Source organism: Gymnoscopelus braueri (assembly GCF_963280865.1).
Source record: "Gymnoscopelus braueri genome assembly, chromosome: 5".
Taxonomy (NCBI): domain Eukaryota; kingdom Metazoa; phylum Chordata; class Actinopteri; order Myctophiformes; family Myctophidae; genus Gymnoscopelus; species Gymnoscopelus braueri.
Window position 1 is genome coordinate 30953332 of NC_137606.1, and position 16643 is coordinate 30969974.

Sequence of the window (16643 nt, forward strand, 5' to 3'; positions counted from 1 at the left end):
TCTCTAATGTGTGACATTAGCTCCAGCCTGGATTCAGATGGATGACAGGCTCATTAACCCTTTAAGACCGGGAAGGGAACGCATCTGTGTCATTTTAAGATGTCTTTGGCTATTCAAAAATAGCAGATATACAAGCTCGTAGCGCGGCACCGAGTGAAAATGTGTGCAAATCTTTGAATATAAATTTTTCCATAGCGAACATTTTTAACTCTATTGCAACTTCTGGGGGGTCCCTGGAACAAAATATTTTTGAGATGGGGGTCCGTGGCCAAAATAATCTTGGGGGTCCTTGACATGAAAAAGTTTGAGAACCACTGATTATAGCAACATACGTTTTTTTTTTTAACTGTTAGGAATTAGAAGACATTTGTAGAATCCCCCCAGAAGCAAAGATTTGAATAACAAATGTTTGCTTTGAAATTTTTATATATTCAAAGATTTGCTCAACTTTCACGATTTTTCAAAAATAGCAGATATACAAGCTCATAGCGCGGCACTCTATGAGCTTGTATATCTGCTATTTTTTAATAGCCCAAAGAAATCCAAACATGACACAGATGCTTCCCCGGATTGAAAGGGTTAAAGAGGGGCTATATGCTACTTTTCTGAAATCCTCATCAGACAGTCCCTAGCAGATGGATATATAGCTATAAGCTAAACTTAGAGGGCCACCACTGGATCAATAATAATTGACCTTTTTTTGTGTTTTCAGGAAAAACCATTAACCAAATCTCTTCAGAGGGGGGAAGATCCTCAGTTTGACCAAGTAAGTACTGTGTGAGATCTAAATGCAATAGATAACGGTTTTCAGCAAATACTGACATATTGAGTTGATTATCACAGTGGTTCTCAAAGTGAGGTCCGGGGACCCCCGAGGGTCCTTGAGGGGGTCCTTCCAGGGGGTCCCCAGAATATTAGTTAATAGCATCACAATCATTTGAACCACTTTAACCCTATGTTATGCTGTCCTTTGGCTGTTAAAAAAATTGCTGATGTGCAAGCTCACAGTGAGCTTCTACTGTATCTTTTTTTTTTTTTTTTAATCGTGAAAAAATGTTGGGGGTCCTTGACATGAACAATTTTGAGGACCACTGGATTATCAGCATGTTTTATTGTTCACTGTTTATTTTATCATGAGATGCAGTAAATACATGAGGTAACATTTGATGGAGCTACAGATGAAGTCTGCATGTGCATTACCTATACGTACATTTAAAAAATACACAAATCAGTCTTACATTCTGCTCTAGTGCGATGCACCGTGACATGAAAAGCGTGGATGGCTGAAAGCCCCGCTAACATCGCCAAAAGGTCTTTCAGAGCCAGTCAAGGGCAGGGAGTGTTTACCTAGAGTGCTGGCACTGGTTGTGCGATAGGTGTGTCCCATAGGTCTCTGTGTGGCTGTGCAGAGAGGGCCCTTTCACAGCCACAGGGGTGTGTTTGTGCTGCTGCTTGGGGCCATTCAACAGCCGCACAGAGCCAGGATTCTTCTCCCGCTCTGCGCTGAATGAAGGGCGCAGTGTTCCCCGGGCTGACCAGACTCTCCTCCCTTCCTGTGTGCTCGGAGTTGGACCCGACCTGTCCCGCCTTTCCTTCCTTCCCTCTCCCCTCCCCGAAGGGTGAGAGGCCACCTCGTGGGCACCTTGTCCCTTTGCACGGTCCCACAGGCCTGTGGTTCTCAATTTTTTTTATTTCAAGGACCCCCATAGCTCTGAGACTATACAAATGGAACCAAATGGACCCGGTACACTGTCACAGTTACATACCTGTAAGGCTCCATTTGGAACCCTGTCAAGGAACCCTGAGGGTCCCTGGACCCAACTTTGAGAACCACTGCCATCAGAGATGACCGTCTGTCCTTCACTTTTGTTTCCTTTTAGACCTATTGGCTGCTCCAAAGACTTAGGTTGTTACCAAAGAATATTCATAGAATATTTAATATTCCATCATTTATTGCTAAAACCAACTTGCAGCCGATTTGTGATTTGTTCCGGTGTGCTCAGAGATAACAATAAGAACAACAAGTAACGCTTGCCATGGGGCAACCAGTTGTTCCAAACAACTGTGTACTGTAGGTCCAGCGTTGAACCCCATTCATATTTAAAGTTTATGAAACATGCTCCCTACATGAATCACGTGATCGCGTCGTGGCAACGTCAAAGATTGTCGTGCTCGTAACTCACTCTTTCAACTGGTCTGGGATGCTCTAGCTAGCTCACTGATATGGCCTTTGTGTGTTTATTAAGCAAATGAATCCCTCAAAAGTGCTGTATCGGACCCTTCGATTGGAGATTGGGGGGTATATGATATGGTCTGCTACTGTACAGTAGCTGACAAGCATGAACACATTTGCTTAATGTTCTTTCAGTTGATAAGCTCCATGAGTTCTTTGGCTGAGTACTGCCTCCCCTCCATCCTACGCACCCTGTTCGACTGGTACAGGAGACAGAACGGACTAGAAGAAGAGCTACACGAGTACAGACCAAGAGCCAATACCAAATCCAAAAAGTGAGATACATTAACTACGAGTATATCATAGTGTGTCATGATATGGTTGAAAGACAGTAAAATTTGAGTAAAACCAACAAGTACCGTTGTATGTCTATTTTATATATATATATATATATATATATATATATATATATATATATATATATATATATATGAAATATTGTTTTAACTGCTATTTATGAATGTTTCAAATCCCCATACAGTATATCTATTTTTTCCCCCCTCTCAACAGCGATGAGCAGCAGAGAGATTATCTACTTGAAAGGAGGGATTTGGCTATTGACTTTATCTTCTCGCTTGTCCTCATAGAAGTTTTAAAACAGGTGACAGATTGCACTCCATGTATACCTCACAAATTCTTTACACAGGGCAAGTTGTGGCTGTGAACAAAACATGGACACATTTTTCACATGTAGAAATACAGGAGGTTTACCATTTAACATATAAACAGAACATAGATGGAATAGATAACAGTTCTCTCTCTCTCCATAACTAGATGCCGCTCCACCCTGTCCTCGACAGTTTGGTTAATGATGTCATTAACTTAGCCTTCAAGCACTTTAGATATAAAGAGGGGTAAGCTTTTGTTTCTTTACAACCATTTTGTTTTCTAGGTTTGGTTTTCTGCTCTGTTGGGTTTTTATTCTTTAACTTAAATGATGTATCTCACAGGTACCATGGTCCTAACACTGGCAACATGCACACTGTAGCAGACCTCTATGCAGAAGTCATAGGAGTATTAGCCCAGTCCAAGTAAGTAGTCAAAATACAAATAAATAAAGCATGTAAGTTTTTGACAAAGGGATTTGGTGTAGAGGGGAAAAAGCAGGGGGAAAATAGACCCCTGGGGGATACTGGTAAGTATACAGGGTTTAAGTGGTTAAATATCTAGCTATCAGTGAGCTTTATGCACTTGTCTGTTGTGGTCTGGTGTCATGCCACTTGATGATAGCATGGCTGAATTCCACGTGCCTCTGTGTAAGACATTGCCTGTTTCAAGAGACCAGCACATGATGTAGGGACAGAATTTTTGGACAAGTACCCCTCACACCAAACTAGGACTGGAAATTGGTGTCTATTTATTTGAAGTTTTCAAACCACTGCGGTAAGAAGCAAACTCTCAAAATAGAGATATGAGCTGGTGAGCAGACTGCATAAGACCTCTTCAAATTTCTCTCTGTTTAATTTCATATGGGAGATGCTTCACTGAAAGGCTTTTTCCAGAGGACTTGGGACATTGCTTAGATTTGGGAGGCCTCCATTTTCAAGCTTCCATTTTTAAGCTAACAATGCAATGCATTGCTGGTTTGAAAATCAGTTATTTCAACAAGCTACGCCTTCCTGCAATGGAATATAAATGAGGCTTTAAGTGTGGTGCCCTAATCCAAAATGATTTGGATAAAAATTACTGTATACTATTTGAAATGCCTTCAGAGAAATGGGTGCTATTTCCATTAAGTCAAGCAAATTCAAGGAAATAAGTTATCTCAACTAGCGTTTTTTCACATGACTAAGAGCAACTCGTCCTCATCTCAGTATACAGTAGCAGCTGTGTTCAGTTTCTTACAGGTAGAGTATGAGCCACTATGGAAGAGATTAGTGGATGCCCACATGAGCTCCCGTGATGAATAACCCTCTAAATTTAGACTAACAGAAGAATCCCATCTCTGATTCAATTTGGCAAGAGGATCAGGTGCTAGACGAGGAGTTTATCTTTGGGCGCAGAGACTTGTGGTCTACAGACAGAGAGGGTCAGATGAGGATATTTTTGGGATCTGGTGCTGCTTTATCCACCCCGCATCGCAGCCTTCTGAGACATCTGTACTTCAGATTTGTAATGGATGAATGGAGGCAGTCTTGAAGTGCAGTTTGACAAGGGTTGTGCAGGCACCTCATTATTTAACGTTTCTTTAAACATTTCTCCTAAGGTTTCCTGCTGTGAAAAAGAAGTTCATGACTGAGCTAAAGGAGCTCCGACAGAAAGAGCAGAGTCCTTATGTAGTCCAGAGTACCATCAGTCTCATCATGGGTGTGAAGTTCTTCCGTATTAAAATGTATCCAGTGGAAGACTTTGAAGCCTCCTTTCAGTTCATGCAGGTACAATGCACTTTAAATTTCAACCTGGCGTTCCTATTTTGGGTCATCGTAGGCAAACATCTTTTTTATAAATGTTCTATTTGTCCAAATCCTTTTGAAAATAGCAGACCTACAAGCTCACATTGGTTATGTTCTATGTTTACATGAAGTGTAAATAAAGGCTTAAGTACTTAATAACTGAATGACATTTCTTATCATATACAGTATGTGCCATGCAATTTGAGTGCATACAATTGCTGCAGTTCTTCATACAATGCGCAATTACAGGTCTTCCTGTCTTATAGCATTTGTTGGCTTAATTTTGGATTGACTTTTACAAGTGTTAAGGATTCTAAATGACCATATGACCTACAGTATTTTCATTATTAAACACTGGGTCAATGAGGTCACCCTTAAAAATAAGTTTTCTTTACATTTTCTACATCTCTCTTTTGCAGGAATGTGCCCAGTATTTCTTGGAAGTCAAGGACAAAGATATTAAGCATGCCTTGGCTGGACTTTTTGTCGAAATTTTAGTTCCTGTTGCTGCAGTAAGTCTCCCTCTGATACAGATAAATGCTACAGTACATTAATCACAGTTGTTTTTGATGGGAAATGATTAACACTGTGAGGACGTGGTACAGCCTTGTCTTGTCATTATAATGTGATGTTGTGCTCCACTGTAGGCTGTGAAAAATGAGGTGAACGTGCCCTGTCTGAGGAACTTTGTAGAGAGCTTGTATGTCACAACCCTGGAGCTGTCATCCAGAAAGAAGCACTCACTGGTTAGTCACCCTGCCCCGAAGGATGGAAATGACACGGAATGTTCGGGCTGTTTGTTTTCCTACACCCCTGCAGTCACTGTGACAGTCTCCAATACAAAAGTATTGTACATTGCTGTCATGCCTTTGGTCCCTGTGAATCCTCAAGAATTTCAAGGTCACTTATGTAATATCAACATCCAACAGCACTAGCCGTTTACAAGAGAAGACAGACTAAGTCTATAAGGCAGAGAAACTAGCTATACATAAAAAATTGTGTATTTTAGACATTGGTTAATGCATAAAATGCATAAATAAAGTAACTAACGCATGGATATTTCTTAGCACTCCTCTAACAGTGATCTTGGTTTCTTAGACAGTATCAAATATCAGGTTTATTAGCCATGTGCACTCACTTGTATAATGTATAATTTGCTCCTATAATAATGTACGGTATCATTCCATAATTAGCTATTCAAAAGAAAACATTAAACATAAGTAATTTGCCTGTATGCACCTACGTATGGTGTAATAAGTGTACGATATGGGCTAGTTTACTCAGGTGACACAGTTGTGTGATGAAGCATAATTTGTATCATTGACATTCACTATCCTTTTCACAGGCTCTATACCCACTGGTGACGTGTCTGCTGTGTGTTAGCCATAAAGATTTCTTTCTCAACAGATGGCATGTTTTCCTCAACAACTGCCTCTCTAACCTCAAGGTAAGATAAGTTGTAAATTGACCGCTGTATTAGTGATGTAACACTGTGTAAGTTGTGCATGTACAGCATAGCAACTGTCCTATGTAATTATTACATACATGCTTCTGTACAGTAACCTGCTGTGTTGTTTGCATGGCTACTTTAACGATTCTTATAACAAGAGTACTGTGAGGACTTTAAGACCTGAACACGCCAAGGTGTTGTCGGGTAATCTGGCTGCTGAGAAGCATCTGTTGTATTTCTTTCCAATATATATTTAAGTTTCCAATGTGGTCCTGCAGGTAGAGAGAGAGAGAGAGAGAGAGAGAGAGAGAGAGAGAGAGAGAGAGAGAGGGAGAGGGAGAGGGAGAGGGAGAGGGAGAGAAAGAGAGGGAATTGCAGGGATTACACAAACATATTTTATGGCTAAAGAACGTCACGATTGATAAGATGACAGACATCCTTTTATTTGTAATGGTTGATATAGCTCTGTAGTGCGTTTTGTGCAATGTTTGACCTTTTTATTCAGATAATCTCATTGAGACCTGAGGTCTGGGTCAAAGGTGATGCCCCATTAACAAAAACAGAAAGACATACTTGTCGACTGTCAGTGGGAAAGGAGTCACTCTCCTATATTCTCCAAGGGTTATGTCCTCTCACGCAGGTGCAGAACAGAGCCAGCCGTGACCGTCAGCTGTAGTCTGTGCAAAGTTTGGCGCAACGTTTACTCATGAAACGTCACTCAATGTTAACCAATCTGATCTCCCGACGTAGTCACAGTTATACAGGGCAAGGCAGCTTGGTCTGTTCAGGTCTTTAGACCATTTATCATAGCTGCCCGTGTCAGTATTCATGCATTATGTTATAAATAAGTTTATTTTTTTCTAATTTTTTGTGTTTGGACCTTTACTGCCAAAGCCTTTTTGTTGACTGTTGATCATTGATTTGGCTAACTGAATTTGTTACAGAGTAAAGACCCCAAAATGGCTCGTGTTGCACTGGAGTCCCTGTATCGCCTGTTGTGGGTGTACATGATCCGAATCAAGTGTGAGAGCAACACCGCAACACAGGGGTAAATAGCTGTACTCTTACCATCACTTAGTTGCTATGTGTCCATTTTCCAGATAATTCCTAAAATATTTGAAGCCAAACCACAATAGAACCAAAACCCAGGGAAAGGCATAAGCAAGGCCAAGTATAGAAAGTAATCTTGAGTGTTTGGGAGAGCTAAAACATTGTGTGTGTGAACATTTTGTCCCCATTTGACTTAATTCCTAACAGGAATATTGGTTTGGTTCCCGTTTGTTGTTTACAGCATGCTGCATGCTGCAAACAAACAAACTACACAATCAGAGTAGATCAAAAGCTGTTCTTAAGTACTGTACGTCATTGACCATACACACACACATACGTATCATAGTAAGTACGTCCAAAATGGAAATCGTGGATGAAGAGTAAGGAGACCATTGTGTTGTTGTACAGGCATGGGGTTAGTGTACAAACACTCAACAGGCATGGGGTTAGTGTACAAACACTCAACAAGCATGGGGTTAGTGCACACCAGATTAAGTGTGCTGGTGGCCTTAGAGGTTTACCAGCGGGTCACAGACATGATTACCAGCCTTGAGCCCACACGGGGAGATGCAAACAGGTCAAATCAGACTTTTCACACGTATATTAGGCCTGAAATAAACAATTCTTAGAAATAAACCACATCAAGGTTGTCTGCATAAAACAGGCCAAATTCGTGTTCTGTGTCAGTTATAAATCCAAACACAATCTCAGCTGTTTACATGGGACGTGGATGATACAAAGCATGCTTCTCAATTTGTAATTTTCTCTTTATCTGCAGGCGCCTCAATACCATTGTTACAAACTTGTTCCCCAAAGGATCACGCAGTGTGGTACCAAGAGATATGCCCCTCAATATCTTTGTCAAAATCATCCAATTTATTGCGCAGGTAATCAGGAAGATGAGTTTTTGTCAACAAAGGTCATAATTCAAACATTCAAAGTTCTCTTTCAACATGTATAACTACACTGTCATGTACAGGAGATGATCATAAAACAACCATACTGCCACAATACACATGCTGATCTAACCTCTGTCTCTCTCTTCTCTCAACAGGAAAGACTTGATTTTGCCATGAAAGAAATCATCTTTGATCTACTTTGTGTTGGGAAACCAGCAAAAGCCTTTAGTCTTAATCCAGAGGTACAGTGTTTACATTCATCAGTCATTAAATTTTCATTAAACTATTGTACAGACCACACACAGGCTGTAGTGGAATATTTTGCTGGTCAAACTTCACATACTGTTTATAAATGTATAGGAATGTGTTTGAAAACTTTGTTGGATGTACTTCAGAGAATGAATATCGGTCTGAGGGCATTCCTGGTCATAGCGGATAAACTGCAGCAGAAGGACGGTGAGCCCCCAATGCCTAACACTGGCTGCAACCCGCCCTCTGGGAACACACTCAGAGTGAAGAAGACCTACCTCAGCAAAACGCTGACTGATGATGATGCCAAAGTCATTGGTGAGTATTGTCACAGTAGTTTCCAAACGGTGTGCCGAGGCACACTGGTGTGCATTGAAACTTGTTCAGTTGTGCCTTGGGATTTTAAAAAATCGACAAGCTCACAATGTGTCGCAGTACAACGTGCTTGTAGATCAGCTATTGTCCGTATTTTTGAAAATGAGTATTTATAGATTAGATGGATCCAAATGAATAAGTGTTCCATGTTTTCATCTGTCATCACCTCTGGTCCAGGAATGTCCATGTATCACGTTCCAGTCCGCAAAGCTATTGACAACATCCTGAGACACCTGGATAAGGAGGTGGGGCGTTGCATGATGATGACTAACGTTCAGATGTTGAACAAGGAGCCTGAGGACATGATCACGTAAGTGTGGTACTCATCACAGCCATCTCTGCTGGCTCCTCATTGACTCACAGGACCATAGTAATAGTAGATTAAATACCGTGTTTCTAATTTCACAACCTGTGTAATAACTAAATGAACGGAAACATTTGCAGTTGATGATGTATCATTTTACCATGGGTTTGACTTTCAGAGGTGAAAGGAAGCCAAAGATTGACTTGTTTAGGACCTGTGTTGCTGCCATCCCTCGTGTGCTTCCAGATGGCATGTCCAAGCCAGAGCTCATAGACCTGCTTTCACGGTGAGAATCCAAATCTAGACCACTGCTAAGTTTGCCAAAAACTCTGACTTCATGAATGGCCTTAACTTTAAGAGCTGGCCACACAATCACTGACAGTTAGGGCGACCCGGTCAAAACAGTTCAATTGCAATCTGTGCTACAGTAAATCTGCAATCTGCATCCACTCTGTTTGTTTTCATTCTGCAATAATTTCCCCCGTTGGGCGTGGTGTAAGCAGCAAATACAGGGACAGATTGTTGACCCACATGTGCACAGTTTGACTGACTTCAAACGCAGCCCTGTGATGACAGCCTCCCCTGCCTTCTGCACAGCCACCGGATAAGAGACAGATTTTAGTAAAGTGTCTGTCCTGCAGTGGTTTCACTTTTGAAACTAGAGCCAATCAAAATGCGTAACATTGTGTCAATATGTGGGACACAGGACAAGAGATAAAAATGCTGTGCAGTCCAGCACAAAGCGGGACACCTGGTCACCCTACTGTCAGTAAGATGAGCTAGCCGAATGTTCTTTATTATGGAACTTTTAATTATGTTGTTTACACTAACCTCCTGCTATCCCTGACCTTGGTTCATAATGGCTGCCACTTTTTATTTCACAATAACAACAATTTCCTGAATATCTTATATACTATATTGAGATCTTGACATTTTTATTCAGAACCAGAAAATAGACATAATATGTCATATTCAATATATTGTCAATGTATTGTGAGGAAACATCCAGTACAGTACGTTGCCTTCAGGGTTGGCTAGGGATTCCTAACTCACTTATCAAAGTGTCCCTTTAATAAGTGAACATAATTAGAGGGACACGTTTTGTGGATTTAGTCACCAAAAGTCACCACACCCGAAAGAGTGTTTCCACACATCCTTTTTAGCTGTGTATAGAGTTTGCATGAAGAGTACGTGTTGTGTGGACGATTTCTAGTCACTATTTACCAGCACTTTAGTAATGTGGGAATATGTTACATGGATTGTTTGGCTTTTTTGGCATTCTGAAAGAGTGTCTAGTGTTCTCTCTTATCTCTTTCAAATGTGAAAGTATTTTTCCGGATTGCAGAGAGTGTGTTATACAAGACCCAATGTCACTTTTATGACATTCAGTCAGAATGATCAACATGCCACTTTGGGGTAGAGAAGAAAGCAAAAAAAATCACTCAAGCCAGGCGTGGATCTTCGTGTGGTTCTCACATCTGTGCCACAGCTGTGACAAGTATTGTTTTTCAACTGTGGATATCAAGTGAACTTCAGGTCAATTTATCTAACATTAAATCCATTTACAAATGACTTGTTAAATATCCTATACTTGTAGCAGAAATTACATTACTCTGTTTCACACTCTGAAACTCATTGCATGGATAATACCATGTTTATCTTCCCTATTTTATACTTAAAAAAATAGAGATCTACAATCTACAAGCTCACAATGTGTCGTGGTGTGACACCTTGTGAGCTTTTAGATCTGCAAATTATGTTGTTGTTTTTTGTGTGAATTTTAAAAAGAATGTTGAGAAAGTTTGCCTATAATAATTTGCCCAAAATAGGGACCCCAGGGTTAAAGTGGTTGGATAATATATCTGTAGGCTTATCTTTATCATGAACTGCATCATCAGTTTTCCTTTCATCTGTGCTCTTTGCAGCTTGACGATCCACATGGATGATGAGCTGCGACTTATAGCCCAGAATTCCTTGCAAAGCCTATTGGTGGACTTCTCTGATTGGCGCGATGATGTGCTGTTTGGCTACACTAACTTCCTGTTGCGTGAGGTTCAGGATACTCACCAAGGCATGCTGGATACCTCCCTCAAACTACTGCTACAGCTTCTCACCCAGTGGAAACTGGCCCTAGTCATTCCAGGGAAGAGCCATGACATGGCTAAAATACACATTGCAGAGGTACAGCCTTAAATCAGTGTTGAATCTAAATATACTCTTGAACTAGTCCCACTAAAACTATGCCTTGATTGTTTGAATTGAAGTGTTTGATCGACAGTGTTATACCTATATTACAGTTGCTGCAGACAAGTTCAAGTCCCAGGATCCCTGCAGAGCGAGGGCCACACTCGGCTGTGTTGCATGCTGTAGAGGGACTGGCACTCGTATTGCTCTGTTCCTGTCAGCTTAGCACTCGCAAACTTGCCATCTCCATCCTTAAGGAGATACGCTGTCTATTCATGGCCATTGGACAGTCTGAGGTAAAAAATTATGACGGCAGACTTTACAAGAACAATAAACCATATTAAGACGAGAATTTGACAATTAACGTCCCACACTGTACAGTGTACAGTTTATAATGACCATGTATTTTATCATCTGCATTCTGCAGGACGATGATAAACCCATGATTGAGATTATGGACCAGCTCAGCCCTGCAGTCCTGGAAAGTTTTGTCAATGTGGCTATATCTGACACAGTAAGATGTCCTCAGTTTTACCTGAATGCTAGTCAAAAGGAGATAAACTGTATTTGTGTACTGTAAATGTATGTGTATTTTACTGTAGACCAGAGCCATGTTTCCTTTATAAACACATTTTCATACATTCTCACACATACACATAATACTTTGCTAAGAATACATTGGCTGAAGAATGCAGACATGTCCCCTGACCCTTGTGTTCTTTTGTTCATTATGTTCTTCCCAGGCGACCATGCCGCTGGGCCACAACGTGGACCTTCAGTGGCTGGTAGAATGGAATGCAGTGTTGGTAAACAGTCACTATGACATTAGGAGCCCCTCCCATGTGTGGATCTTTGCCCAGTCTGTGAAGGACCCCTGGGTGCTGTGTGTTTACAGCCTCCTCCGGCAGGACAACCTGCCCAAGCACTGCCCTACAGCACTCAGCTACGCCTGGCCCTACGCCTTCACTCGCATGCAGCTCCTCATGCCCCTAGTCGACCCAAAGTAAGTTATTCATTCTGCCCCACACCAAGTTCAAGACTGGACATGCTAATCTTACACTTTAAGAGTTGAAGTAACGTTCTAGATTTGACTGTGCATTCCCTATTTAGGCTTGGGCCAGTATTCGATAATATGAAATATTGCGATACTTATCACGATATTGCGGCGATATAGCTAGCTTTACATAGAGCTTAATCAACTTTAGATTTTCTTCATTTCATTTAATTAAAAACAAATTCCTTCCTCACCAGTAATCCAGTGTACGCTAAGAAGACCAGCACCTCTGGTAGTGGGGACAATTATGTTACCCTGTGGAGGAACTATTTGATCCTCTGCTTTGGGGTGGCCAAGCCCAGTATCATGAGCCCTGGCCATCTGAGAGTGTCGACACCTGAGATCATGGCCACCACACCTGACAGTGGTGTCAGCTACGATAACAAGGTAGCTGCCTCCCTGCCCTCCGGTCTTATTAATTTCCCAGGTGCTTTGTCTCCCCAGGATCAGGTGTTCATACACAACTTGTTGACATTTAAGCTCAAAGTGTCAAATTACAACAACAGCTTCATTATATGAAAGGAACAGAATATGAAACTTGTATATATTCAAATGTATGGATATACTGTATACGTATTCACATTTCACATACACATCTTTGGTGTTTTTAAAGGATTTGATGCACGTTTGAAGCGCATTGGTAGTCTTGTGTAATGTTTATATGTTTTTACAGGTGATCGGGAGTCCATCTGTGGCGTGGCTCCTGAAGCAGTTAGTCCCATTAATGAGAGCGGAGAGCATTGAGCTCACAGAATCTCTCGTACTGGGCTTTGGTCGCACTAACTCCCTTGTATTCAGGTATATCTGAAAGCACCATCATAGAGTTTTCACCAAATGGAATTGTGGTTGCCAAATACATTGAGCAAACTGCACTTTATCAGTGTAGGAGAACAGAATTTTCACTTTCTCACTGTTTACAGTATGTGATATACTATACACCTCCCTTCTGTAACCTCAAAGCAAGATGATAGCACCAACCAAAGCACAACAAGTTGTCTCAAGACACTATAGATAAAGCAGAGACCATACGTTTCTCCCTGGTCAAGCATTTGGCGACAATGGCAAGGGAAAACTCCCCTTTAACAGGAAGAAATCTCAAGCAGAACCAGGTTCTGGGGGGGAGTCATCTGCCTCGACTACATTCGTGTGTGAGGGAGTGAGGGGAGACACAACGATAATAACAACCACAGTGTAATGACAGCAACAACAACAACTATAATAACAACAACTATAATAAGAAATAATGCAGCAATTTCCCATGTAAACTCTCAACCCGTAGCTGGGGGGTCCACAATCCATCATCCAAATTTAGTCAGAGACAAAACTGACACTCCGCTTATGGACACAATAAATGAAATGAAAGTTATTACCCAAAGCATTATTTTGGTGATTAAAGTCTATTTTGGTGTGTATTTGTGTGGATTTAAAGGAGAGATGAGTGCGGGATTAGATTTGCTTTGTGCATTCAGGCCATTTATAGTTTGAACACATCCCATCTCATTTTATCCTGGAAATTAGATTTGAGCCCAAACACCTTTTCATTGTCAAAAGGGAATGCTAGATTTAGTGTGGATTTGCACGGCAACTATCTTTCCTTCAGTGACTTCAAAAGGCCATTTTGGTTTGCGCATCATGATTGCCAAGTCATATTTTAACTGTACTTGCACAGGGAACTTGTGGAGGAGCTACATCCACTCATGAAAGAAGCTTTAGAAAGAAGACCTGAGGTGGGTTCTTTATCTTTACAACACAATGCATTAAATACAGAAAGTACACTAGACGCAGATTGATCTCTCTCTTTATCTCAGATAAACATAATAGGGGTTATAATGCTGCTATAGGGAGCTTGCATGGAGCAGCAGTCGTGATGTGACTGGGCTTTCCTTTTTTTCATTGTCACAGAACAAGAAGCGACGTGAGCGGAGAGATCTTCTGAGACTGCAGCTGCTGCGGATCTTTGAGCTACTGGCTGATTCAGGTGTCATCAGTGACAGGTCAGTGAGGTGTCACACCACCTTACATTACACACTGTAACCCCATACGGTGAAGTGCTTGTCTGTCATGCACGCCTTTTAGGATTCACAATAACCCGAGAGACAAAACTGGAGTGACATGTTGTAACATAGTGGTTCACTACTTTATGGTTATATTTACATTTTACATAGTTTTGCTGTTTGAGTTGACAAATGTTGAGAGTGAAATATGAAAATGTTAGCTTTCTTGTTCCGTTGTGTGTATTCCTGTCATCGTCATGTCTCTGTGTTCCTGGACTCCTGTCATTTTCCACAGTACAAATGGAGCTCTGGAACGCGACACCCTGGCTCTGGGCGCTCTGTTCCTGGAGTATGTGGATCTTACCCGGATGCTTCTGGAAGCTGAGAATGACAAAGATGCAGAGATCCTCAAGGACATCCGAGCTCACTTCAGCGCCATGGTGGCCAACCTCATCCAGTGTGTCCCAGGTAACCCAGACCAGATTCAGATCCTCTTCATACCAGAAGACCCAAATTGTGATATTCATTCAACCTTTATTTAAGATTCTCGGAGAGATCAATTGAGGGAGACCCTCATTTACAATGATGCCGAGATTACACACATATAAATAACATAGGAGTAACAAGAAAACAATAAAGTTGACACAAACCGTTAAAACAATTGCATGTTAACATCAATTAGTTAAAACAGTTGCATATGGGTAAGACACGGTTATTATATAGATTCCTAAAATGGCCAATAGATACTAGGGTATTCAATTTAAGCTCTTGTTGCAAGAGGTTCCAAGACTCAGGTGCACCAAAGCTGAAAGCAGCCTTTCCCTGTTCTGAATTGGCAAAAGGAGCCAACAGGATTAGCCAATCGCTGGAGCGGGTTAGAATGTGATTAGGTTTCAGACGTAGCATGGATGAGATATAAGGTGGTAATTTACCAACCAGGGCTTTATAAATAAAAAGATGCCAATGACTATTGCGTCTCTCAGTCAGAGAAGACCAGCCCACTTTATCATACAAGGCACAATGATGGGTGTTGTAGCTATCACCAGTAATAAATCTCAGAGCTGAGTGGTAAACTGTGTCCAGAGGCTTGAGTGTGGAGGCGGCTGCATGACGGTAGATTATATCTCCGTAGTCTAGTACTGATAGAAATGTGGCTTCAATAATCCTTTTCCTACAGAGTATGGGGAAGCTGGCTTTATTCCTATATAGGCAGCCAATCTTTTGACGGAGTTTTACAACGAGGTTATTTATGTGATGTTTGAAATTAAGCTTGTCGTCCAGCCATATACCAAGGTATTTGTATTCTGTGACTTTTTCTATTGATGATCCATTGGTGGTGGTGATAAGGAGATTGGAGTGGTCTATGTGTTTGGATTTGGAGAAGATCATGAATTTGGTTTTATTGTCGTTAAGTGTTAGTTTAAGACTGGTAAAGGAGTGTTGTAGGGAGTTAAAGGAGAGTTGTAATTGTTCTATGGCCAATACAGGGGAGTCAGCGGTACAGTATAAAATTGTGTCGTCAGCATAGAGATGGATTTGACAGCCACATAGTGAGGAAACAATATCATTAATATATATAGTGAACAGGACAGGGCCTAGAATGGATCCCTGTGGTACGCCGGATTTAACCGGCAGGAAATCAGACTGCCCACCTCCCAACTTCACACATTGACGTCTGCCACACAGATAATTTGCGAACCAACTGGATATGTGGACAGTAAAGGTTTAGTTATACGCATGACTGTGCCATATGACAGAAGATGATGTATTTTTAATTCAAATATACAGTCAACTGAAGATCACAGTCGTGCGAGGAATTATAAATTAAGACAAAACCTATAGGGAAATGGGGATTGTGGTTCCCAGGAGAGGGGGAATACATTTTACTGCTTCACCCAGCAGATGGCTGCTCAGGTGGCTCAGATGAGTGCACGGGGGGAGCTGTTAGGGGCTACGTATCTTGCTCAGGGACAACTTTGACAGGTAGACTGGGCAAGCCCAGGCGGCCTCTCTACCCACTCAGATACGGCTGCCCCTGGCACCTACTGTAGTGTAGTATAACAATCTTACTGGCCTGTCACTGAACAACAAAAGAAAACACAAAAAGGCTGTGGATCTCTACAAAGATTGGGTCCTGTATTACTTTTCTGTAGCTGTCAAGTGTAATCCATCAGAATGTCCCATTTTATGCAGCTGGGACTTGTGATTTATAAATCAGGATTCAATTTAACCAGGGTTGGCAGAGCACAAGAAGCACGGTCCACTTGACATTGATCTTGATTTGAACACATTCTCAAGGGATGTTGCTCCAAAAATAGAGCAGCTTAGGTAGGGAGAAGTCAAGGACAGGTGATGACTCATGGGTTGCCAGGCGCCAGGGTTTCTGTAGTCCCTGATGAATGGCAGATGACCTGTCAAGGAGGAACAAGCCCTTATTAGCTCTCTCTCTCTCTCTATC

General features: G+C 41.4%; 1 protein-coding gene across 3 annotated transcripts in view; it reads left to right on the plus strand.

Moving 5' to 3' along the window:
- frya (furry homolog a) overlaps window positions 1-16643 on the plus strand; it is a 70510-nt gene that overhangs the window by 25110 nt on the left and 28757 nt on the right. For all 3 annotated transcript variants that reach the window (XM_080429637.1, XM_080429638.1, XM_080429639.1), the window contains exons 3-26: window positions 713-766; window positions 2369-2508; window positions 2744-2834; window positions 3008-3087; window positions 3184-3264; window positions 4440-4608; window positions 5046-5138; window positions 5274-5372; window positions 5972-6073; window positions 7021-7124; window positions 7905-8013; window positions 8181-8267; window positions 8421-8592; window positions 8827-8959; window positions 9132-9239; window positions 10879-11134; window positions 11251-11433; window positions 11565-11651; window positions 11881-12140; window positions 12389-12578; window positions 12865-12989; window positions 13861-13918; window positions 14094-14185; window positions 14481-14653. In XM_080429637.1, the coding sequence (XP_080285763.1) occupies window positions 713-766; window positions 2369-2508; window positions 2744-2834; window positions 3008-3087; window positions 3184-3264; window positions 4440-4608; window positions 5046-5138; window positions 5274-5372; window positions 5972-6073; window positions 7021-7124; window positions 7905-8013; window positions 8181-8267; window positions 8421-8592; window positions 8827-8959; window positions 9132-9239; window positions 10879-11134; window positions 11251-11433; window positions 11565-11651; window positions 11881-12140; window positions 12389-12578; window positions 12865-12989; window positions 13861-13918; window positions 14094-14185; window positions 14481-14653 (3046 nt within the window). The remainder of the gene's footprint in view (window positions 1-712; window positions 767-2368; window positions 2509-2743; window positions 2835-3007; window positions 3088-3183; window positions 3265-4439; window positions 4609-5045; window positions 5139-5273; window positions 5373-5971; window positions 6074-7020; window positions 7125-7904; window positions 8014-8180; window positions 8268-8420; window positions 8593-8826; window positions 8960-9131; window positions 9240-10878; window positions 11135-11250; window positions 11434-11564; window positions 11652-11880; window positions 12141-12388; window positions 12579-12864; window positions 12990-13860; window positions 13919-14093; window positions 14186-14480; window positions 14654-16643) is intronic.